Source organism: Musa acuminata, chromosome BXJ1-8 (assembly GCF_036884655.1).
Source record: "Musa acuminata AAA Group cultivar baxijiao chromosome BXJ1-8, Cavendish_Baxijiao_AAA, whole genome shotgun sequence".
Lineage (NCBI taxonomy): Eukaryota > Viridiplantae > Streptophyta > Magnoliopsida > Zingiberales > Musaceae > Musa > Musa acuminata.
Genome location: NC_088334.1, coordinates 3766603 through 3792000, shown reverse-complemented (window position 1 = coordinate 3792000; position 25398 = coordinate 3766603). Strand labels below are relative to the sequence as shown.

The 25398-nt window shown below is 44.1% G+C and overlaps 1 protein-coding gene across 1 annotated transcript; it reads left to right on the top strand.

Annotated features, from left to right (window-relative positions):
• The first annotated feature begins 21346 nt into the window (after window positions 1–21346).
• On the top strand, window positions 21347–25198 carry LOC135587090 (cellulose synthase-like protein G3). The gene is made up of 6 exons (XM_065078074.1): window positions 21347–21938; window positions 22809–22955; window positions 23315–23440; window positions 23508–23912; window positions 23987–24334; window positions 24405–25198. Exons 1-6 carry the CDS (start codon window positions 21396–21398, stop codon window positions 24954–24956), a joined length of 2121 nt encoding a protein of 706 aa, XP_064934146.1. The 5' UTR covers window positions 21347–21395; the 3' UTR covers window positions 24957–25198.
• The last annotated feature ends 200 nt before the right edge of the window (window positions 25199–25398 follow it).

The window sequence follows — 25398 nt, the reverse complement described above, 5'->3', positions numbered from 1 at the left end:
CAAAAATCCCCGATTCCCAAAAAGATGTTCGTCGTCGTGCGAAGATTGGTACGCAAAATTCGCGAAACACAAAACTGCGTATAGAGATTGTGTTACCTAGGGAGATCGTATATCCCTGTTTCCTTGCAGATCCTTAGGAGAGGGTGAAGGAGGTCAAGAGTCCTCCTCTCTAGCGGTGATCCACACAGCAGGGTTGCGACGACGCTCCTCAAAACTCCAGGCCTACTCTGAGGTGGAGAGGGAGAGGAGAATAGGAAAGGCAAGCAAAGACTCTAGCCTATGAGGTTGTGAATCCCTCTTATTTATAGAGATCCCGTGTCAAACCCTAATGGGTCCTTCCCTAGTGGGTATTGGATCTGCATCCAATAAGACAAGGGCTCCGTCGGATATCTCATATCTGAATCTCTACTCATCGCAATGCCTGCCATATGTGTGTGGTGCTGTCAAACCCATACGGTTTCTACTCGAGTCTCGCTCTAATCGGATTCTCCCGGAGAACTCTTTCTCTCTCAACCCGAATGACCCTGGCCAGGGATTTGTCTGAGCAAGAACACATGAGATATTCCTCTCATGACGCCGAGAGTGGATGATCCTCTATCGACACTCAATAGCCCTCGTAAGGTCGACTACCACTCCCAATGACCAGCTGTACTAGATCTGGGACAGCCAAACCTATAAGTCTGGTATCAAAGAGTGGAGCACTCATACAGCACATCCTTGGTGTCTCAAGTCTAAGGACCAGATACACCACTAGGACTATGGAATCGCTGTCTGACAATAAAGCATCATCAACCATCTAGCATTCCGTAAGCGGATCAATCAGTGAACTCATTCTCCAATGAGCACCTGTACTGTATCCTTAGTGTCCCTACACGAGCAGCTATGAGACCAGCTGCATCCATCATATGGACGGGTATACAGAACACCAGTCTATCCGGTTATTACGATGTCCCTCTCGAGTAACCTATGACCGGGATTATCGTGATCTCATCACGATCCGATTCCCATTGCACAAATCCAAGGATATCACAATATATATGCATTTATGCAATAGTTATAAAGTGATATACGCCAAAATATAATAAGCAAAAAGATTCTGTATAAGTCACACATGCCATCACTTACGTGATTGGCTTGCTGGGCACCTATGAGTAGCAGTTTTTACCCTTCACATTGAAGGGGTTTTCCACGTATATCTTGGTGTTCTGTTTGATTGTGTTTCCATTTTATTCCACTGCGTATTTTGGTCTTCTAGTATTTGTTCCTATACAAAGGTTATTCCTGTTTATATCCCCATCAACTGGTATTAGAGCAGGGTTTTGGTGATTTAATTTTTTGTATTTGAATATGGAGGCCAGTAATATTTCTCGTATGATTAGTTTGAATGGAAATAATTGGATGATATGGAAACCAAGAATGGAAGATCTCTTGTATTGCAAAGATTTGTATGGACCTTTGCAAGAGGATAGTGCAAAACCTACAACTATGACAGATGATGAGTGGAAGAGGTTAGATCGAAAAACAATTGGGTTTATTAGACAGTGACTTGATGATAGTGTCTTTCACCATGTTTCTACTGAAATTTCTGCATATTCTCTTTGAAAAAAATTGGAAAGTCTCTATGAAAGAAAAACAGTTGGCAACAAAGCTTTTTTGATCAGAAAACTTGTGAACCTAAAATATAAAGAGGGTGCTTCTATTGCTGAGCATTTGAATGAAATATAGAGTATTACTAACCAGTTATCCTCTATGAAAATGTCTCTTGATGATGAGTTGCGGGCATTGTTACTTCTCAGTTCATTACCAAAAAGTTGGGAGACACTGGTGGTTTCCCTTAGTAATTCTACGCCAGATGGTATTGTCACTATGAGTCAAGTAACAAGCAGTTTGTTGAATGAGGAGTTGAGAAGAAAAAGTTCGGCAACATCTCAGAATGATTCACAAGCACTTATCTCAGAGAACAGAGGAAGGTCAAAGTCTAGAAGCAGTTCACGTATGGGTAGGAGCAAGTCAAGATCAAGAAAAGATATTGTTTGCTATAACTGTGGTGAGAAAGGACATTACAAGAACCAATGTAAGCAACCTAAGAAGAACAAGAAAAAGGGAAAAGAAGTGGAGTCTACAGAGTCAAAGGATAATACTACAGCTACAGTGCAGGGTGGTGATTATTTGATTTTGTCTCCTTCTGATGATATTTTTTCTTGTGTGTATCAGGATCTTGAGTGGGTGATTGACACAGGTGCTTCTTATCATGCTACACCTCGGAGAGAGTTTTTTGCTACATATAGGTCTGGAAACTTTGGTGTTGTCAAGATGGGCAAGTATGGCACAGCAGACATCATTGGCATGGGTGATATCCATTTAAAGACCAACCTTGGCTGCAAGTTGGTACTTAAGGATGTGAGGCATGTGGTTGACTTGAGGCTGAATTTAATTTCAGTTAGAAGACTAGATGATGAAGAGTATGAAAGCAGATTTCACAAAGGGCAATGGAAGCTCAGTAAGGGTTCTCTTGTTATAGCTAGTGGAAAGAAATGTCATACTTTGTACAGGTTGCAGGCTAAAGCTTATGGTGAGCAGTTAAATGCTACAAAGAAAGACTTCAGTATGGAGTTGTGGCATAGGCGATTGGGACACATGAGCGAGAAGGGGCTGCAAGCTTTTTCTAAGAGAGAGGTATTACCAGATCTCAGAGGTATACATCTGAACCCTTGTATTGATTGTTTGGCTGGTAAACAACATAGAGTTTCATTTGCTAGTGCTGCTTTGTCTAGAAAAATGCATGCCTTAGACCGTGTTTATACAGATGTATGTGGTCCTTTGAGGACAAAAACTCCTGGTGGATCTATTGATGTTCTTGGTATAAGTGGTGCACTTTATTTTATCACTTTTATAGATGATTTTTCTAGGAAAGTTTGGGCTTATGCTTTGAAGACTAAAGATCAGGTTATTAATGTCTTCAAAGAGTTTCATGCCAGGGTTGAAAGGGAGACAGAAAAGAAATTGAAATGCATAAGATCAGATAATGGTGGTGAGTATACGGGATTGTTTAATGACTATTGCAGGTCACATGGGATCCAACATGAGATGACAGTTCCTGGTACACCTCAGCATAATGCAATTGTAGAGAGGATGAACCGCACCATCATGGAAAAGATCAGATGTATGCTTTCACAGGCCAAGCTACCCAAAAGGTTTTGGGATGAAGCTTTGAGGACTACAGTTGATGTGATCAACTTATCACCATGTACAGCCCTAAATGGTGATGTTGCAAAGCATGTATGGTCAGAGAAAGATATTTCCTACAGGCATTTGAGAGTATTTGGTTGTCGTACATTTGCACATGTTCCAGATAATGAGAGGTCCAAGCTGGATGGTAAGTCTAAAGAATGTATTTTTCTTGGTTACTCACATGATCAGTTTGGTTACAGGCTTTGGGATCCAGAAAAGCAGAAGGTGTTCAGGAGCAGAGATGTGGTCTTCTTTGAGGATCAAACCTTTGAGGATTTGAAGAAAAAGGCACCAGCCAAGACTTCTGTAGAAGGATTAGCAGATTATGACCTAGTTATTCCTCCAGTATATCAGGGTGATGGGGGAGATGTGCAGGAAAATAGTGTAGAGCCTGAAGTTGATTTACCTGCAGGACATGTTGAGTAAGAAGAAGTAGGAGAGCAAGTTTCCGTAGAACCTCAATTGAGAAGATCTTCTAGACAACGTCAACCTTCCAGAAGATACTCTACAGATGAGTATATGATGCTTACTGATGCAGGTGAACCAGAGAGTTACCAGGAAGCAATTGAGAGTGAGCAGAAAGAGAAGTGGTCAGTTGCTATGCAGGAAGAGATGGATGCTCTTCAGAAGAACCACACTTATGATTTGGTGCTGCTACCAAATGGAATGAAGGCCTTGAAGAACAAGTGGGTTTTTAGGTTGAAGACTCAAGAATATTGTTCTCAACCAAAGTACAAAGCTAGATTGGTTGTGAAAGGCTTTGGTCAAAAGAAAGGTATTGACTTTGAAGAGATATTTTCTCCTGTTGTTAAAATGTCTTCTATTCGTGTTGCTTTTGATATTGCTGCTAGCCAGGACTTGGAGGTTGAGCAGTTAGATGTGAAGACAGCTTTCCTTCATGGTGATTTGGAGGAAGAAATTTATATGGAGCAACTAGAAGGCTTCAAAGTCAAAGGTAAAGATAATTTTGTCTGTAAGTTGAAGAAGAGCTTGTATGGGCTAAAGCAAGCTCCGAGACAGTGGTACAGAAAGTTTGATTCATTTATGATAGAAAATGGATATAAAAGAACAGCTTCAGATTATTGTGTGTACATCAAATGGTTTGGTGAGAATTTTATTATTCTCTTACTTTATGTTGATGACATGCTTATTCTTGGGAAAGATATGTTTAAAATTGACAGGTTGAAGAAGGAACTGAGTGAGTCTTTTGCAATGAAGGACATGGGGCCAGCAAAGCAAATACTAGGCATGTAGATTTCTCGTGACAGGAAAAGCAAGAAGATTTGGTTGTCACAGGAGAAATACATCGATAAGGTATTGGAAAGATTCAGTATGAGCAATGCTAAGCCAGTTGGTTCTCCTCTTGCAGGTCACTTCAAGTTGTGCTCAGAACAGAGTCCGTCAAGTGATGAGGAGAAGGAGAAAATGCAAAAGGTTCATTATGCTTCAGCAGTTGAAAGTTTAATGTATGCAATGGTATGTACGAGGCCAGACATCGCATATGCAGTGGGTGTTACTAGCAGATTTCTTGCAAATCCAGGCAAAGAGCACTTGGCAGCAGTAAAGTAGATTTTTAGATATCTCAGAGGGAGCTCTAAGGTTTGTTTAAGCTTTGGAGGTAGACCACCTGTGTTAACATGTTACACAGATGCAGATATGGCAAGAGATATAGATACGAGGAAGTCTATTTTAGGTTATGTACTTACTTTTGCAAGGGGAGCTGTGTCATGGCAATCCAGGTTACAAAGGTGTATTGCTCTTTCCATCACAGAAGCAGAATATATTGCTGCTACAGAGGTATGCAAAGAAATGTTATGGATGAAAGAATTCTTACAAGAATTGGGGCTGAAACAGAAAAATTATGTGGTGCATTGTGACAGCCAAAGTGCCATCCATTTGTGTAAGAACCCAATGTTTCATTCCAAGTCAAAGCATATAGATGTCAGATACCACTGGATTCGAAATGTATTTGAAGAGAAGCAGTTGCAGCTTCAGAAAATTCATACAGATGACAACGAAGCAGACATGTTGACGAAGACCTTACCAAAAGAAAGATAGGAGATATGCCGATAGTTGATCGGTATGACTTCACATTGAGGAGTCATGGGATAGCCTCCCTTATGGGTTAAAGGGGGAGGTTGTTGGGCTGATGGCCCATATTCAGCCCATGTGGGCTTTATCAGTCTACACCCCCTCTTAACCTAACCCTAATTAAGATTAGGGGGTGTGGTGGCTTCATTTTAGAGCCAGATTAAAGCTATAAAAAGGCAGCAACGAGGCAGATCTTTGGAGCGACGAGATTCCAAAGAGAAGAAGGAGAACAAGGCAGAAAAGGAAGAGAAAGAAAGGGAAGAAGACAAGGACAATGCAGAGAGACTGTTCACAATCATCTAGCAGTGTTCTCATCTCAGGTTAGATCAAATCTATAGTAGACTCTTGCTGTGATTACTTAGGGAGGTTTTAGATATTGTGGGCAGTGATGTGATCCTTGTATCCCAGTTATTCTCTTGTGGTTGTTGCTAGGGTTTTGGGCAAGAGATTGAGATTTGTATATTCATTATTCTCATAGTGGATTATCTCTAGTTTGCCCCGTGGTTTTTACCCTTCACATTGAAGGGGTTTTCCATGTATATCTTGGTGTTCTGTTTGATTGTGTTTCTATTTTATTCCGCTGTATATTTTGGTCTTCTAGTATTTGTTCCTATACAAAGGTTATTCCTGTTTATATCCTCATCACCAAGGACCACCATCAAAGCCCAATTGGTAGTCGACTTCATCTCAGAACTGACTCAGCTCGAGGACGAGGATTCTGAGCAGGTTAAAGAACGATGGGTCCTATGCGTGGATGGATCGGCCAGCTCGAAGGGCGTGGGGCTAGTGTTGGGAGCCCCTAACGGACGTTCATTCGAATGCTCCCTCTGCTTTGGCTTACAAGCCACGAAAAACGAGGCAAAATATGAGGCACTCCTAGCAGGACTCAGGTTGGCCATTGAGACGCAGGCGGACACCATACATGTCCTCATCGACTCACAGCTGGTGGCCGAGCACCTCAACGAGGGATACGAGGCCCGAGACCCAACCATGTCAAAGTACCAAGTAGAGTTAAAAGGCCTGCCCGCCTGAGTCGTGTCCCTCGACCGTAGCTTACCCGAGGCCGTAGTCAACTCGAGTTCACCTCTGTGCAGCCTGCCCGCCTGAGCCCTGCCCCTCAGTTGCGGTCTACCCGAGTCGACCTCTGTGCGGCCTGCTCGCTTGAGCCGTGCCCCTCGACCGCAGTCTGCCCGAGTCCACCTCTGCGCGGCCTGCCCACCTAAGCCTGTTAGGATCAAGAGCACTAAGAGGGGGGGGGGTGAATTAGTGCAGCGGAAATCTTATAATAATTTAAAAAACAAAAAGCTGCGTTCGTTCAAAAACTATTATGATGCAAAAGCAAATTCTCAGTTTGTATCTAAGTGCAGTTTGCGTCTAAGCGCAGATTGCGTTTAAGCGCAGTTTTGCGTCTAAGCGCAGTTTTGCGTCTAAGCGCAGTTTTGCGTCTAAACTCAGATTTACGTCTAAATGCAGATTTACGTCTAAACGCAGATTTACGTCTAAACGCAGTTTTACGTCTAAACGCAGTTTTACGTCTAAACGCAGATTTACGTCTAAACGCAGTTTTACGTCTAAACGCAGTTTTACGTCTAAACGCAGTTTTACGTCTAAACGTAGTTTTACGTCTAAACGTAGTTTTACGTCTAGACTCTGATTTACGTCCAAACTTTGAAACTCGTTTGTATACTCGCAGAAGGCAGTATGCAGTTGAAATCAAGACGTAAACGTGAACTGAAATCTGATGATTGAGCGAGGAAAGCCGATTTGCGTCTGAATGCAGTTTTACGTCTAAATGTTGAAACTCGTTCGTAAAATCGTAGAGGACAGATTGCAGTTATTAATAGGATTAAAATGTAAGCGTAAACTGCAAAGAAGCTCGTTCGTAAAAGCACGGAAAACAGTTCTGCAGAATCAAACGAAAACGTAAACTGTAATGTATGAAACTACGAGTTTACGTCTGAATGCAGATTTGGAAGAACAGCACTTAGAACTTGTTCGTGAAAGCGCAGAGAGCAGTAGTGATGAGGGAGGTTTGCAGTAATGATAAAGTGCTCGAAAATAAACGCAAACCAGAGATTTAGAGTGGTTCGGTCAGCCTTGACCTACTCCACTTTTGGCTTCCTCCACCGATGAGGTTGCCGACGTCAACTAGGTGCCTTCCTTCAATGGGCGAAGGCCAAACTTCCCTCTTACAGTTTCTCTCCTTTTGACAGGCTTAGGAGACAACCTTTACAGACCTTTCTCTCCTCACTTTACAATTGAAAACTTGAAGAACAGAAGGAGGAGACTTAAAGGCTTTACAACACTTTTTGAGCTCTTAGAATCACAGAAAAGATCAAGATTTCGGTATAGGTCTGTATCTTTTCAGTGCTGAATGGGTGGGGTATTTATAGGCCCCAAACCAATTCAAAATTCGAGCTCAAAACGATCAAATCGATCAAATCCCAGAATTCTGGGATCAGGCGGTTGCACCTCTCGACTGGAGAGGTGGCACCGCCTGGCAGAGCTCGAAGACTGAGCTCTGCCGATTGCTTCTCTCTGCCAGAGCTCGAAGACTGAGCTCGATGGTTGCATCACCTGGCAGAGCTCGAAGACTGAGCTTGGTGATTGCATCACCTGGCAGAGCTCGAAACTGAGCTCGGTGGTTGCATCACCTGGCAGAGCTCCAAGCTGAGCTCAGGCTGATCCACCTCTCTGCCAAAGCTCGAAGACTGAGCTTGGTGAATGCATCACCTGGCAGAGCTCGAGACTGAGCTCAGGCTGATGCACCTCTCTGCCAGAGCTCGAAGACTGAGCTCGGTGGTTGCATCGCCTGGCAGAGCTCGGAACTTGAGCTCTGGCGGTGCAACCTCTTGGCTGGGGCGGTTGCACCTCCCAGCCTCGCAGCCCTGGCGGTTGCACCTCCTGGCTGGGGCGGTTGCATCTCCCAACCCCACAGCCCAGGCGGTTGCACCTCCTGGCTGGGGCGGTTGCACCTCCCAACCCCACAGCCCAGGCGGTTGCACCTCCTGGCTGGGGCGGTTGCACCTCCTGGTGCAATCAGGGTCCGAATGGTTCACTCCATTCGGCCCACTTTGAATCTTTTCAGGGGCCCAATTGCCCCAAGATTAAGCTAATGGGATCACCTCCCATTTTCATGCTTAATCATCATGCTAACTACGATTAATTCTTAAGACAACTTCTGCAGCTTTGCTCCGATGCGTCAATCGCTTCTTCCGGCGAGTTTCCTGCCAACTTCCGTCGATCAACCGATAACCCTCGGTGATCCTTCTGCGGACATCCGGCATACTCCTGGACTTTGCGACGATCCACTTGGCGAGTTCCGACGAGCTTCGCTTGGCAAGCTTCTGGACTTCTCGGATCTGTTCTCTCTGAACCTCCGACGACCGTCCGAACTTCCGTCGAACTCTCGAACTCCCAACGTGATCATGATCTTGACTCCGGCGCAACTCCTGCTGCTTGTCTTACTCTCATCGTAGTTAATCCTGCACACTTATCTCAACACATAGATTAGATAACAAATGACAATTGACTTCATCATCAAAATCCGAGATTCAACAATCTCCCCCTTTTTGATGATGATAATCAATTGATAAAGGAGTTGTCCTTAACTCCCCCTATCTATATGCCATAGTTGAGATAAGTCAACCTTGAATTCAAGACCTAAGAATTCAAGTGACGTATTGATAAGTTAGATCAGTTAAACTTATCAATACTCCCATCATGATGCCTATCATGATGTATTATGTCAAGGCATGACATACATCATCAAGTTTGTATGATAGTGTTTGTAACCATTCATCATGTAATCATATAAAGCTACGAAGGACTTTTTTACATGATGCTCACATTTGAGATTTTCTAGTAAGTTTGCATTTTCTTCACAATATCAAATCAAGATATGATGCAAACTATAGTACATGTTCACATATCTCTTGGTGATGCAATGATGGCATAACATTGTTTATAGCATCACTCAAGTATTTGCAACTATGACATAGATAAAATTATGGCAGTTCAGCTATGACATAGTGTTTATCAATTCATATTTTTCTCCCCCTTTGTCATCAACAAAAAGCATGATAGCATTATCAAGCATATAAAGGAAGTCATGACACATATATCTCTTTATTGTTTTTGCTTGACGGAGGAAAGTCATTTTCCAAAGAGTTTTCATAAGAGTGTACGGGAACATCCCATTTTTAGCATACAACCCGAAAAATGAACTTCTTACATGCATTTGGTTAAAAATATTTGTCACATAATTTGCAACATGTTATTTGATCAAGCGTTGTCAAGGCATGTAATAGTAATAACATCCGAAAAATAATTTTAACTAGTTAAAGTATTCGGACAATTCAACATTCCTAATTCTCTTCTTATGTAATCAAATTGTTCTTCACATAGGGGTTTTGTGAAGATATCAGCCAGTTGATGTTTGGTATCAATAAACTCTATGGTTACATCATGATTAGAGACATGATCTCGTATAAAGTGATGTCTAATATCAATGTGTTTGATTCTTGAGTGTTAAGCTTTTGATGTAGTAACACAATTATTTCAAGTGCAGCATTATATCATATTGTATAGCAAGATTCTCATTTCAGCAAGTGTAGCATTGTATCATATTGCATAGCAGGATTTTTATTTCAGCAAGTGTAGCATTGTATCATATTGTATAGCAGGATTTTTATTTCAGCAAATTTTTGTTTGGCATCTTGATACATGGCATGATAGCAATCATATTAGCAATAGCAACCATATCAATGTCATACTGCTGACTTATCAACTTACATTGGTATGTTGCTTCATATTTTCAAGGCATAGGCTTTTAAACCTTTTTAGTTTCAGTGCAAAAACCGAGATAAACAACAAGAGATGTTTGCAAATATGCTTACACAGACAAAGATAACCATATCAGGGTAACATATGTACAGCATATTAGGTAACCATAAAGACAAAGTCCTTCATGAATAACATAAGGAGTTTACAACATGTCATAAAAACATCAGATGTTTATACAAGCTTATTCATGAGGTGGAAGATTAAAGTGCCTAAGTAAAGAGTCAAATTGTCGATGGATTTGTTGTAGCTCGGTTAGGATTTGATCTTGTCGAAGTTCAAGCCGTTCTTGTCGTTGCTCAAATCGGTCCATCCGAATCCCGATATCTTCGATGGATAATGTGTGAGTTTGCTCAACCGAATGTGTTTCCTCAAAGGGACAGATCGGAGGAGAGTGGGTACTCCTAAAGACTGGGGTTTCCGGCTCTGGTTCAGGTTCAGGCTGAGGAGGATCGGTTCTTCTAGGCATTCTAACCCAGTTACCGTTTCTATAGTGACATCTTAGTCGGTGAAGTAAATTTTTGTTTATTATGCTGAATCTATCTGATTTCATTACTTCTTCTTCTAGTGGTATTTGAATGTCGTAAGCTTTCATTATTCTAGTAATAATTCCACCATATGGGAGCATCATATCTTTCGTAGATAATTCCAACATGTTTTGTTGGATCAGATACCCAAGACAAATGTCACGTTCTTTCATAATTAGGTACATAATTCCTAATTCCAATTGACTCACTTCATCATGATGGTATTGCTTAGGAAGAATTATACTAGTCATGATATGATGAAGTATCTTAGTGTTAAAGGGCATTAGATGTTCACAACTTTTAGGAATAGATTCTACGTTAGGATTGGCAAGGATTGTTCCTAAGGCTTCAACGTAGGATGTTTCAATAGTTTTTTCATCCCATGATCCTTTGAAGTAAAGTCCTATGCTTTTCATGGGAATACCTATCATATCACAAATGAATCTATCAGTGATTGAGATGTGTTGTCCTAAGAGATAGGTTGATATCCTTTCTTCATCATCTTTTTGCATGTTGTTATAAAACAATCTAACTAGTCTAGGATAAATGGGTTCGTTGATCTGCAAAATGGGAAGTAGATTTAGGTTTGCAAACCAATGGATAGTCTCTACATCTCTTAGTTCATTCAGATCTACGTATTTTCCCTTATTGATGCTTCTTAGTTCGAAGGAGAGAAATTTTTCAGCATGGTTTTTGGAATCAAAAAGAGTGAGATCAAACTCTTCTACTACTCTCCTCTTTCCCTTGTCCCTTGAGGATCTTCTAGATCCCATTACTACTGCTGTTTAGAGGGATGATGATGAGCTAAAGTAAATGAAGAACAAAACAGAATTTAAGAGCTTCTTAGAGAGTACCTTTGTGAAATCTTCAAGAGAAGGAAGGATTCTTGATGTTTTGCTCCGAAATAAGAGGTATTTGGAAGGCTTTAGAGGAGTGAAATGGGAATGGAGGAGACTTGGAAGAGTAGAGGAGGAAATGGGGGTGAGTTGGGGTCGGTTCCTTAGCCGGCCCTAGCGTGATTTTAAAGAGCAGAGCTGCTGGCGGTTGCACCTCTGGCTGGAGCGGTGCAACCTCTGGCAACCCGTGATAGCTGGAGGTGCAACCGCCAGCTGGAGAGGTGCCACCGCCTGCAGCAGGTGAGCTCTTAAGATGATTTGTTTAGGGAGCCTTTGCCTTGAGGAGAGTTTCAGAGCAATTGATGTTTGTTACATGATTTCGTATGAGTTTTTATTTAAGGAAGAAGCTCTTTGTAAGATAGATCTTTTAACGTGCATACGTATGTTTGTTTGGTGTCCCTTTTAAGATCATGACATATTTAGTTTCTACAAGAATTAATTCGTAGATGAACAGGTTTTGAAGATCAGGGGGGTATGTGAATTTGGATATGATATATTTCTAATTGTATCGTATTTGTGATTTCATACCTTCCACTTGTTACTTAAGCGTTGCGAGTCCCTTTTTGATTCTTGGTTTATGACCATTGAGAGTCAAGGAGCAGAACATTATTTCTTGCTCCGGCCTAGACTTTTAATGTTTTTATAGGAACGGATGATCTTTAGGAACCCATTTGCTTTTGGGTGCCTCATAAATAGATCTACATTTTCTATCATGTTGCATAGAGTTTATCATGGTTCCTTTAGGAACCCAAATTAATTTGTTTGGACTTATTTTCTTAAATGGACAACAATGTGTCTTGTGTCCAGATTTGCAACAAAAGTTGCACTTGGTTTGGTGTTGAACATGTAAGATGGGGCCTTTTACAAAGGTAGTTGGATTTCGGTGAGGACTCCTCACAAATCCAATCCCACTTCTTTTGGGAGCATGACCCTTGTTTGTAAGGATCATGTTTAATGACTTGCTACCAACCTCGAATTTCTTCAAGGTGTCCTTAAGTAGCAAGTTTTCTTTTTGTATAGTTTCTAAATCATGACATTTGATACATGAATTTAAACTATCATGATGTTCGATTTTTAACTTATCAAACTCACAAGTAAGATTATCATGTACTTTTTTTAGCAATTTGTATTTTCTATTTATAACTTTGCATTCATCAAATAAATCATGGAAGGCATTTAGTAATTCATCGAAAGATAAATCAGCATCTAATAAATCCGTTACCTTCTCTTCGATGGCCATAAAGGCGTAATGAGCAACTTGCTCGGTGTTGGACTCCTCTTCCTCAGATGCGCTCGAATCATCCCATGTTGCTTGGAGCGCCTTCTTCTTTGTTCTTTTCTTGACTTGGGGACAATCACTTTTGTAGTGTCCCGGCTTTTTACATTCGTAGCAGATTACTTGGTCCTTCTTGGGTTCAAGTTTATTTTTCACATCGTTTTTAAACTTGTTTCTTTTGAAGAATTTCTTAAACTTTCTTGTCAAAAGTGCCAAGTCATCGTCACAATCCTCATCACTTGAGTTTTCTCTCAAGTGGCATTCAGAAGTTTTAAGTGCCATATCCTTCCTGTTCTTTGGAAGGATGTCTTCTTGCTCTTCATGAGCTTTGCAGGTCATTTCGTAGGTCATTAATGACCCGATTAGTTCTTCAAGAGGAAAATTTCGCAGATCTTTTGCCTCTTGAATGGCGGTGACTTTAGGATCCCAACTCTTAGGAAGGGATCTTAGTATCTTATTAACAAGCTCAAAATCCGAAAAGCTCTTTCCGAGTCCTTTTAGACCGTTGACGACATCCGTGAAACGGGTAAACATGTCGCCAATGGTTTCACTCGGTTTCATTCGGAAAAGTTCAAAAGAATGCAGCAACAGATTGATTTTTGACTCTTTCACTCTACTTGTGCCCTCGTGGGTCACTTCAAGTGTGTGCCAAATATCAAAAGCAGTTTCGCAAGTTGAAACACGATTAAACTCGTTTTTATCAAGTGCGCAAAATAAGGCATTCATAGCCTTTGCATTAAGAGCGAAAGCATTCTTCTCCAAATCGTTCCAATCGATCATTGGAAGAGAAGATTTTGAAAATCCATTTTCAACAAGGTTCCACAGTTCAAAATCCATAGAAATAAGAAAGATCCTCATTCGGGTCTTCCAGTAAGTGTAGTCCGTTCCACTGAACATGGGTGGACGTGTAATTGAATGCCCCTCTTGGTTTCCGGCGTATGCCATCTCTCTTGGGTTTTAATCCTTTAGAGAGTTAACCTAGCTCTGATACCAATTGTTAGGATCAAGAGCACTAAGAGGGGGGGGGGGGGTGAATTAGTGCAGCGGAAATCTTATAATAATTTAAAAAACAAAAAGCTGCGTTCGTTCAAAAACTATTATGATGCAAAAGCAAATTCTCAGTTTGTATCTAAGTGCAGTTTGCGTCTAAGCGCAGATTGCGTTTAAGCGCAGTTTTGCGTCTAAGCGTAGTTTTGCGTCTAAGCGCAGTTTTGCGTCTAAACTCAGATTTACGTCTAAATGCAGATTTACGTCTAAACGCAGATTTACGTCTAAACGCAGTTTTACGTCTAAACGCAGTTTTACGTCTAAACGCAGATTTACGTCTAAACGCAGTTTTACGTCTAAACGCAGTTTTACGTCTAAACGCAGTTTTACGTCTAAACGTAGTTTTACGTCTAAACGTAGTTTTACGTCTAGACTCTGATTTACGTCCAAACTTTGAAACTCGTTTGTATACTCGCAGAAGGCAGTATGCAGTTGAAATCAAGACGTAAACGTGAACTGAAATCTGATGATTGAGCGAGGAAAGCCGATTTGCGTCTGAATGCAGTTTTACGTCTAAATGTTGAAACTCGTTCGTAAAATCGTAGAGGACAGATTGCAGTTATTAATAGGATTAAAATGTAAGCGTAAACTGCAAAGAAGCTCGTTCGTAAAAGCACGGAAAACAGTTCTGCAGAATCAAACGAAAACGTAAACTGTAATGTATGAAACTACGAGTTTACGTCTGAATGCAGATTTGGAAGAACAACACTTAGAACTTGTTCGTGAAAGCGCAGAGAGCAGTAGTGATGAGGGAGGTTTGCAGTAATGATAAAGTGCTCGAAAATAAACGCAAACCAGAGATTTAGAGTGGTTCGGTCAGCCTTGACCTACTCCACTTTTGGCTTCCTCCACCGATGAGGTTGCCGACGTCAACTAGGTGCCTTCCTTCAATGGGCGAAGGCCAAACTTCCCTCTTACAGTTTCTCTCCTTTTGACAGGCTTAGGAGACAACCTTTACAGACATTTCTCTCCTCACTTTACAATTGAAAACTTGAAGAACAGAAGGAGGAGACTTAAAGGCTTTACAACACTTTTTGAGCTCTTAGAATCACAGAAAAGATCAAGATTTCGGTATAGGTCTGTATCTTTTCAGTGCTGAATGGGTGGGGTATTTATAGGCCCCAAACCAATTCAAAATTCGAGCTCAAAACGATCAAATCGATCAAATCCCAGAATTCTGGGATCAGGCGGTTGCACCTCTCGACTGGAGAGGTGGCACCGCCTGGCAGAGCTCGAAGACTGAGCTCTGCCGATTGCTTCTCTCTGCCAGAGCTCGAAGACTGAGCTCGATGGTTGCATCACCTGGCAGAGCTCGAAGACTGAGCTTGGTGATTGCATCACCTGGCAGAGCTCGAAACTGAGCTCGGTGGTTGCATCACCTGGCAGAGCTCCAAGCTGAGCTCAGGCTGATCCACCTCTCTGCCAAAGCTCGAAGACTGAGCTTGGTGAATGCATCACCTGGCAGAGCTCGAGACTGAGCTCAGGCTGATGCACCTCTCTGCCAGAGCTCGAAGACTGAGCTCGGTGGTTGCATCGCCTGGCAGAGCTCGGAACTTGAGCTCTGGCGATGCAACCTCTTGGCTGGGGCGGTTGCACCTCCCAGCCTCGCAGCCCTGGCGGTTGCACCTCCTGGCTGGGGCGGTTGCACCTCCCAACCCCACAGCCCAGGCGGTTGCACCTCCTGGCTGGGGCGGTTGCACCTCCTGGTGCAATCAGGGTCCGAATGGTTCACTCCATTCGGCCCACTTTGAATCTTTTCAGGGGCCCAATTGCCCCAAGATTAAGCTAATGGGATCACCTCCCATTTTCATGCTTAATCATCATGCTAACTACGATTAATTCTTAAGACAACTTCTGCAGCTTTGCTCCGATGCGTCAATCGCTTCTTCCGGCGAGTTTCCTGCCAACTTCCGTCGATCAACCGATAACCCTCGGTGATCCTTCTGCGGACATCCGGCATACTCCTGGACTTTGCGACGATCCACTTGGCGAGTTCCGACGAGCTTCGCTTGGCAAGCTTCTGGACTTCTCGGATCTGTTCTCTCTGAACCTCCGACGACCGTCCGAACTTCCGTCGAACTCTCGAACTCCCAACGTGATCATGATCTTGACTCCGGCGCAACTCCTGCTGCTTGTCTTACTCTCATCGTAGTTAATCCTGCACACTTATCTCAACACATAGATTAGATAACAAATGACAATTGACTTCATCATCAAAATCCGAGATTCAACAAAGCCATGTCCCTCGGCCGCAACCTACCCGAGGCCCAGTCTGCCCGAGTCCACCTCTGTGCAGCGTGCCCGCCTGAGCCGTGTCCCTCAGCCGTAGCCTGCCCGAGGCCGTAGTCTGCCCGAGTCCACCTCTGCGCGGCCTGCTCGCCTAAGCCGCGCCCCTCGGTCGTAGTCTACTCGAGTCCACCTCTGCGTGGCCTGCCCGCTTGAGTCGTGTCCCTCGATCGCAATTTTGCCCGAGTCCACCTCTGGGCGGCCTGCCTGCCTGAGCCGTGTCCCTTGGCCGTAGTTTGCCCGAGTCCACCTCTGCGCGGCCTGCCCGCTTAAGCCACATACCTTGGTCGCAAACTACATGATTCCTACACCTCGGCGCCACCTACTCGCCTGAGTCTTCTGCCTTGCTCAAGTCATACCCCATGGTCACACGTCGCACAGGACGATAGGTTAGCAACCGACCATCGCGACCCTCTAGGAAACCTCCTCAGCATTAAGCAGAGGGCAAACCGTCAGGAACAACCACTTTCCGAAAGAAGCCACGCCTCGTACCCCTCTAGCAACAGTCGATGCATGGCTCCCTCGGGGGGGCGGGGGAATGATGAGGGTAATAATAATGATGGGATACGAACTATCTCCCTCTTCGTTCCGGGTAACGTCTCCTTGGTCACGTAGACCGAGTAGTTATGGGGGTTGCTTGGCTCGGTCTGACCTGACAGCGCCTGGCCGAAGCAGACCAAAACGTCGACCGAGGCACGCCGTTATCCTACAAGAGCCTAGTCCTTCACGCAACGCTAATGCCAGTGTCAGACGTTATCCAATGTACGATCCTGCTCCCTGCAAGCGGGCACATTAGGAAACGATGATATTCCCTATAAAATCCCTCGTGTTCGGAACGAAGAGGGAGATCAAATAAGAAAAACCCCCGAGACTATCGACTGACTTGATCGTCGGAGGGGTCGGGCCGAGCTCTCCCGACCCGACCCGTGTGCAGGGACGAAGACAGAGTTCCTCCCACCGAACGCCCAGGCGAGGGGTCCCCTCCCGGAGAAAACAGTGACCCCGTCACGATCGGACCATCGCAGTTGGCTACCTCAGCAGTCTCAAGAGTCGTTCATGAAGATCTCCAATCATTTAAACCCGAACCCAGCTGTATTGGCCCCGAGGCCAAGGCGTAAAGATATTGACACTAGCACTCATCATCATCTTCCATTTGCTGCTGCTGATGCGGTTTCTGTGGCGCGACGAAGATGGCGACGCACACGGCATTCCACAGTCTTCAAATGAGCCGCCTCGTCCCCTTCAACCGCGCCCACGCGCTCCTCTACTCCGTCGCCGTCCTCGCCGCCCTCCTTGTGATCACCGGGTGCAAACAGTGACAGAGAAACGTCAAGCACCATTGGCTCGAGGAGACATCGATGGATTGGTTTTTCGGGCACCGGCGAGGGCGACCTTCTCGATATGTTTATGTCAAGCTTGCGAGTACATTCAGGAGAAAGGCCAGGGCATTGTGCCTGATGGGTGTTTCTGACATCGACACGGTGAGCCAATCCGGCTACGAGCTCAGCAATAATAATTTCTCGTTCGATGCCTGCACCCGAGAGACGCATTTAGTAGTCCTCATGGGCTGCTTGTTGTGTGTCAACATCCAACTGAAAATTCCAAGGAAATGATAGGATTCCAAAGATAAACATATGACGATAGAGATTCTTGTTTGGTGCAGGTGATGTACAAGAGCATGAAGGCGAAGGTAGAGAGGGCACCGGAGAGAGGTTACGTGGCCAATGATGTAGTCTTTGGTGCAGAAGAACGAGAGCACTTCGAGAAGCGGAAGGGGTTCACTCGCCATGACCACCACCCTTCCGCGATCCAGGTCATCTTCTCATCCATGTTACAATCCCTACGTACGAGAATTACAATCTGGATTCTCATAACTCCAGTTAATAATAATAATAATAATAATAATAATAATAATAATAATAATAATAATAAATATATTCATATAAATCAATCCAAGTCTTCGATTATAATTGACGTGAGACAATTACAACTCTGTCAAACTTAGTATAAAAGAATAACATGAGGAATAAAAAAAACTTACAACTCTCTCTTGATTTTATTTAGTATATACTCTTTTTTACTTAGTTATGAATTTGACAGTTTAACTAAACATTTATTATGCAGCTGAGACTTTTCATCTAGTCTGTATAGAATAGATTCGGAATCCTAAATAGGAATCTAATAAAGATTTTGGTATCTTAAACAGGTTCTACTCCAAAGCAGCAAAGATTCGGATATCATGGGAAACGCGCTGCCCAATCTGATCTACCTCTCCAGAAAGAAACGTTAGTGTCAACATCTTTATGGCCTCATGCCAACACGGTTGGGTTCGGATCCGAATGATTGAAGATCTTCTTAAACGACTCTTGAGACTGCTGAGGTAGCCGACTGCGGTTGTCCGATCGGACGGGGTCACTGTTTTCTCCGGGAGGGGACTCCTCGCCTGGGCATTCGGTGGGAGGCACTCCGTCTTCGTCCTTCCACACAAGTCGAGTCGGGCTGAGGGTCGGGATGGCTCAGCCCGACCCCTTCGACGATCAAGTTAGTCAATGGTTTCAAGGGGTTTTTTCCCTCCTCCCCTCTCGTTCCGAACGTGAGGGTTTTTATATGGAAGGTCACCGGTTCCTAATGTGCCCACTTGCAATGAGCACTCCGTCTTCGTCCCTACACACAAGTTGGGTCGAGATGGCTCGGCCCGACCCCTCCGACGATCAAGTTAGTCAATGGTTTCAGGGGATTTTTTTTCCTCCTCCCCTCTCGTTCCAAACGTGAGGGTTTTTATAGGGAAGGTCATTGGTTCCTAATGTGCCCGCTTGCAGTGAGCTGGGTCGTACCTTGGGTAACATCTGACACCAGCATTGGAATTACATGAAGGACCGGGTTCCTGTAGGATGGTGATGTGTCTTGGTCGACGTTTCGGTCTGCTTTGGCTAGGCGCTGTCAAGTCAGATTGAGGCAGGCGACCTTCGTAGCTCCTTGATCTGTGTGACCTAAGAGATGTCACCCGGGAGCAGATGACGTTAGTTCGTGTCTCATCATTATTATTACCCTCATCAAGAAACGCCCGTCTTCTCATCATCACTTCAAAGCTGAGCTCTGAATGTCCTAGTATATCGATCCCTCTCTCTCTCTCTCTCTCTCTCTCTCTCTCTCTAAGACCTTTCTGAGCTTGAATTCCTCATGGTACACGCGCGTGTCGAGCGCCATGAGCAACGCCCCAATGATCCTGACCTTGGACTGCGACATGTACTGCAACAACCCTCTCGCTCCTCTCCACACGCTATGCTACTTTCTAGACCCTGTCGTCTCCGCCGACCTCGCCTTTGTCCAGTTCCCCCAGTGCTTCCATGGAATCAACGAGAACGACATCTACGCAAGCGAACTCAAGCGTGTGTTCAGGATTAATCCCAGGGAAATGGATGGACTCCAGGGACCTAAATACGTCGGCACCGGTTGCTTCTTCTCGCGACGCTCTTTGCATGGCACCAACTCGCCAGCTCACCGTGGCTCGTCGGCTTCGGAGTCCGCACTGCAGAGAGCCGTGGAAGTGGCTGCCTGCTCCTTCGAACTCGGCACCGAACGGGGATCATCGGTAACTCATAGCATGTTGTTGCAATGTTGTTTCGATGATCAAGGTATAAGGGTAATTGATCTTCGTCCATTAAAGAAAGATTGTTAGCGGACGTCGATGGCTTTGACAGAAGAGGAATAAGTTGAGTCGATGTAGGTCACGATGATCGAACCACTATAAAATAGTTTGCATTTCTTTTGTGCGATTTACCTTTATTACAAACTGATTTACTTTCACTACACTTTCAAACACTTTTAAGTTAACATCTTTTCGATCAGTTTTCAACAAATAAATATTTTCAAAAATCGACGATTTTATCGCTGCACTAATTCACCCCTCCTCCCTCTTAGTGTCGACTCATTCCTAATAAAATTTTTGTTAAAAAAATTATATAACAACTTGTAAGCCAATGAATACTCCGATGAATACAAATAATAAACTTATGTTACATGATGAATTTGAAAATACATATGAGCAACAATATAGAAGTTTGATTGGAGGATTAATTTATCTCACATATTCAAGACTGGATATTATGTTTATAGTTGGTTTGTTATCCAGATTCATGCCCAACCCTAGCAAGCATCACTTTGGAATAGTTAAACGAATTCTTAGATGCATCAAGGGAACTCTCAATTATGGATTTTGTTATCGGTAAAAAAAAATTAAATTATATTCTTTTAATGATAATGATTGAGTTAGTTACGTAAATGATAGAAAAAACATTTATAATGAAAAAGCAAGAATATATTGCTCTACAATATGTCAAATAAATTGGCTTCGAATAATTATAGCAAATTTTAAATAAAAATAAGATGGATCAATTAAAATCTACCATGATAACAAGTTTACTATTACAATGAATAATCTTATCTTTTATGATGCACTAAACACATCAAAATTTCACATCATTTCATTCTTGATAAAGGCGAAATTCAAATCGACTACTATAACACCAAAGATTAGTTTATCGATATCTTTACAAAAGCTTTAGCGAAAGAAAATTATTTTTTTAAAAAATAATTTCAAGTTATAATTATTTTAAATAATAGGATATGATAATATTAATTTAAATAATTAAGTTTAGATAAAATAAAATTATAAAAATTAGATTAAGATAAATAGACACAAGTGAAAATTTTTATTCAGATATGATGATTTTTATTATTATTTTAACTAATTTATATTTTTTAATAATATAAATAATTATTTTTGGATGAATCCAAAACACACACACTCTCTCTCTCTCTCTCTCTCTCTCTCTCTCTCTCCTCTTCTATCTCTAAGTTATGAATAAAACCAACAGCTCTTGTACTACCAAACATCGCTTGATATAGCCTCCCTCTCCGACCAATAAAAGAGCCGTCAAATCTCTGTCCGAGAAACGAATCATACGAATTACAAACCGACTCGACCTCCGGTGGGCCATTGCTGACTTGCTCACTAACACAAGAAGTGATCGCCCACTTCCCATAGCCGAAAGCAGCGAATAATACATCATCAATAATAAGTGGATTACGTCAGGCATCCATCAATCATCGAGTTGGAGGCGTGTCTATAAACCGGCATTATTACCGCCACGAGAACGCGCAGTTCGGACCGATGCTTTCGTGAAGGGGGGATAGAAGATGACGGCGTTCCACGCTCTTCAAGTAAGCCGCCACGTCCTCCTCAACCGCGCCCATATGCTACTCTACTCCCTCGCCATCCTCGCGCTCCTCCGCCACCGCCTTTCCTGCCTTCTCTCCTCTTTCCGCTTCCTCCCCCTCCTCCTCGCCGAGCTGGTCCTCGCGCTCATGTGGGTCAGCTCCCAAGCCACCCGGTGGCGCCCCGTGCGTCGCCACGAGTTCCCCGACCGGCTGCTCCGGGAGGTCGACCCCACGGCCTTCCCCGCGCTCGACGTATTCATCTGCACCGCCGACCCGCACCGGGAGCCGCCCATCAGCGTCGTCAGCACCGCCCTCTCCGCCATGGCCTTCGACTACCCACCCGACCGGCTCTCCATCTACGTGTCCGACGACGGCGGCTCCGCTGTCACGCTCTTCGCCCTCATGGAAGCCTCCAGGTTTGCCAGGTACTGGTTGCCCTTCTGCAAGGAGAACGGCTTGCTCGACAGATCGCCGGAGGCTTACTTCCGATCCAACATCGGTGGAGACTCAGACAAACTGAAGGTAAAATAAGCCTTCTCTGGACTTCTTCTTCTGGTTATGCACGACATCTCCTACACACACACATGCAAAGCCAACACTATCAGATTCTTTTCTTCTGGAATTTTACACGAATGATGTTGATCCCTACAAAATAGTAGCCGTGTGGGAGAAGGAACACAAGAAATCTTCTTTACTGTCCATGATTCAGCCTCGAGATGCTATCGTGCAATAGAATGTAAGACATGGTCGTGGCATATGATGCAATACAATAGAAAATGGTGAGGCAAGGAGCGATGCCTTTCTCGATGCACCACCACCAACCGCATCGATCGATATCCGCCGCATCAACTCGGATGGTTTCGTGGTCGAGCTTCTCCTGCACGGCGCCACTGCTGCAGCTATCATCTGTGTTGCGCTCTTGGCAGGATTTACCCTGTTCCTCGATCCTTCCTGCACGGCGCCACTGCTGCAGCTATCATCTGTGGCATCTACCCCGAATGGCGTGCCATTATCTTCTACGCCACCCATCACCGCACACTGTTATATTACGTGGCATTGTGATCACTAGGTACAAACATTGACTGAGAAATGTCAAGCCACTCTAGGCTCGAGGAGACATCGTTGAATTGATTTTTCGGGCACCACCGAGGGCGTTCTTCTCGATATGATTCTGTGGAGTCCATTCACGAGAAACGCCAGTGTGCCTGATGGGTGTGTCTGACATCGACATGGTGAGCCAATCCGGCCAAGAGCTCAGCAATAATGATGCCTCGGTCGATGCCAGCCACCGAGAAACGCATTTAGTAGTGTCGACATGCAACTCAAAATTCCAAGGAGCTGATTGGATTCCAAGGATAAACATATGACGATAGAGATTTTTGATTGGTGCAGGTAATGTACGAGAGCACGAAGGAGAAGGTAGAGAGGGCAATGGAGAGAGGTTACGTGGGCAATGATGTAGTCTTCGGTGCAGAAGAACGAGAGCTCTTCGAGAAGTGGAAGGAGTTCACTCGCCATGACCACCCTTCCGTGATCCAGGTCATCTTCTCATCCATGTCACAATCCCTACGTAGGAGAATTACAATCTGGATTCTCATAACTCAAGTTAATAGTAATAATAATAATATATTCGTATAAATCAATTCAAGTCTTCGATTATAATTGACGTGAGACGATTACAACTCTCTCAAATTTACATAGTATAAAAGAATACCACGAAGAATAAAAAAAACTTATAACTCTCTCTTAATTTTATTTAGTATATACTTTTTACTTAGTTCTGAATTTAACAGTTTTACTAAACATTTATTATGCTGCTGAGACTTTCCATGTGATCTGTATAGAATAGATTCGGAATCCCAAACAGGAATCTAAAGAGATGTTGGTATCTTAAACAGGTTCTACTCCAAAGCAGCAAAGATTCGGATATCATGGGAACCGCGTTGCCCAATCTGATCTACGTCTCCAGAGAGAAACGCCCGTCTTCTCATCATCACTTCAAAGCTGGGGCTCTGAATGTCCTGGCACGTCTCTCTCTCTCTCTCTCTCTCTGTCTCTCTGACCTTTCTGAGCTTGGATTCCTCATGGCAGACGCGCGTGTCGAGCGCCATGAGCAACGCCCCGGTGATCCTGACCTTGGACTGCGACATGTACTGCAATAACCCTCGCGCTCCTCTCCACGCGCTCTGCTACTTTCTGGACCCTGCCGTCTCCGCTGACCTCGCCTTCGTCCAGTTCCCCCAGTGCTTCCATGGAATCAACGAGAACGACATCTACGCAAGCGAGTTGAAGCGTGAGTTCAGGATTACTCCAAGGGGAATGGATGGACTCCGGGGACCCGGCTACGTCGGCACCGGCTGCTTCTTCTCGCGACGCTCTTTGCATGGCACCGGCTCGCCGGCTCACCGTGGCTCGTCGGCTTCGGAGTCCGCACTCCAGAAAGCCGAGGAAGCGGCTGCCTGCTCCTTCGAACTCGGCACCAAATGGGGATCGTCGGTAACCTTCGGAGCATGTTCTTGCGATGTTGTTTCGATGATTCAAACGTGAGGTTGGTGTCTTCGATCATGCAGATTGGGTTCCGATACGGGTCGCTCGTGGAGGACTTCCACACGGGTTATCGGCTCCACTGCGAGGGATGGAAGTCCGCGTTCTGCGACCCGGCGAGGCCGGCGTTCCTCGGCGACGGGCCGAAGAATCTAAATGATGTCCTTAGCCAGTGCAAGAGATGGTGCGTGGGCCTCTACGAAGTGGCCTTCTCGAGGTTTAACCCCCTCACCTTCGGCATCACCAAGGCTTCGTTCTCGATGGGCTTAATCTATGCGCACTATGCATGTTGGGGCACCTGGTGCCTACCCATCACAGTATACGGCCTTCTTCCACCGCTAGCTCTCTTGTATCAGACGCCCCTCTTCCCCAAGGTACTCTCTCTCTCTCTCTCTCTCTCTGTTTGAGTCATGGGGATGTCTTCAACTGCTGGTCTTGTTCCAGGTCTCCGATCCATGGTTCTTCGTGTACGCCTACCTCTTCACCGCAGCCTATGGCCAAGACCTCGTCTTGTTCCTCGCAGATGGTGCGACCATCCGGAGGTGGTGGAGTGACCAGAGGATGTGGATGACCAGAGGCGTCACATCTTTTCTTTTCGGAACCATCCAGTTCGGGCTCAACCACATCGGCATATCTGCGCCGGGGTTCAACGTGACAAGCAAAGTGACGGAGGAGGAGCAGATCGAGCGGTACAAGAGAGGGGTCCTGGACCTGGGAACGCAGTCGCCGTTCTTCGTGGTACTCGGAACCGTGGCCGTCGTCAACCTGATCTCCTTGGCGGTAGGGATCAAGAGGGCTGCGACGTCGGAGGGGTTCCTCGACGAGCATTTCGCGCAGCTGTTCCTGTCGTTTTTCGTCGCCGCCAACTGCTGGCCTATCTACGAGGCCATGTTTCTGAGAAGCGATGGAGGAAGGATGCCGAGGAGCGTCACCGTCATCTCCTTGACGGTAGCAGGTCTTCTTCTCTACATGGGGTATCTCGTCTACCACGTATGAGAGACTTGTCATCATAATGGAGTAAGGTTAATGTCTACTTAATATATGTTCGATCTGAGTCAGTCAATGCCGGGCAGCTGTTGCATGGTACTATGGTTATTAAAGTCTTTGATGTACTTTAATTGAATGCACCCATTGTGTATTGTGGTGCATAGATCAGAAATAATTAGATTAAAGAAAAAAATCTTCTAAGCATAGAAACTATAATCATAATAATATTGAAATAATATTGTTGTGGCCTCGATTGATTCGATTGGACTTATCACTTTTCAGGGACAAAATTAATATTTTTAATAAAGAAAATAAAAATGCACACAATAGAAATTAAATAATTTTTAAAGTAAATAGTTTTTATTATTTCATTTAAACTAAATATTTTGTTATCATTTCTAATATCTTAATTTTTCGTTTGGACTGAGGACTTTTCACCATTATAACTCTC

Coding starts and splice junctions, on each gene's coding strand:
- LOC135587090 (XM_065078074.1), top strand. CDS start 21,396: ATGACGGCGTTCCACGCTCTTCAAGTAAGCCGCCACGTCCTCCTCAAC. Junction 22,956..23,314: donor ACCACCCTTCCGTGATCCAG/GTCATCTTCTCA, acceptor TATCTTAAACAG/GTTCTACTCCAAAGCAGCAA. Junction 23,913..23,986: donor GCACCAAATGGGGATCGTCG/GTAACCTTCGGA, acceptor TCGATCATGCAG/ATTGGGTTCCGATACGGGTC.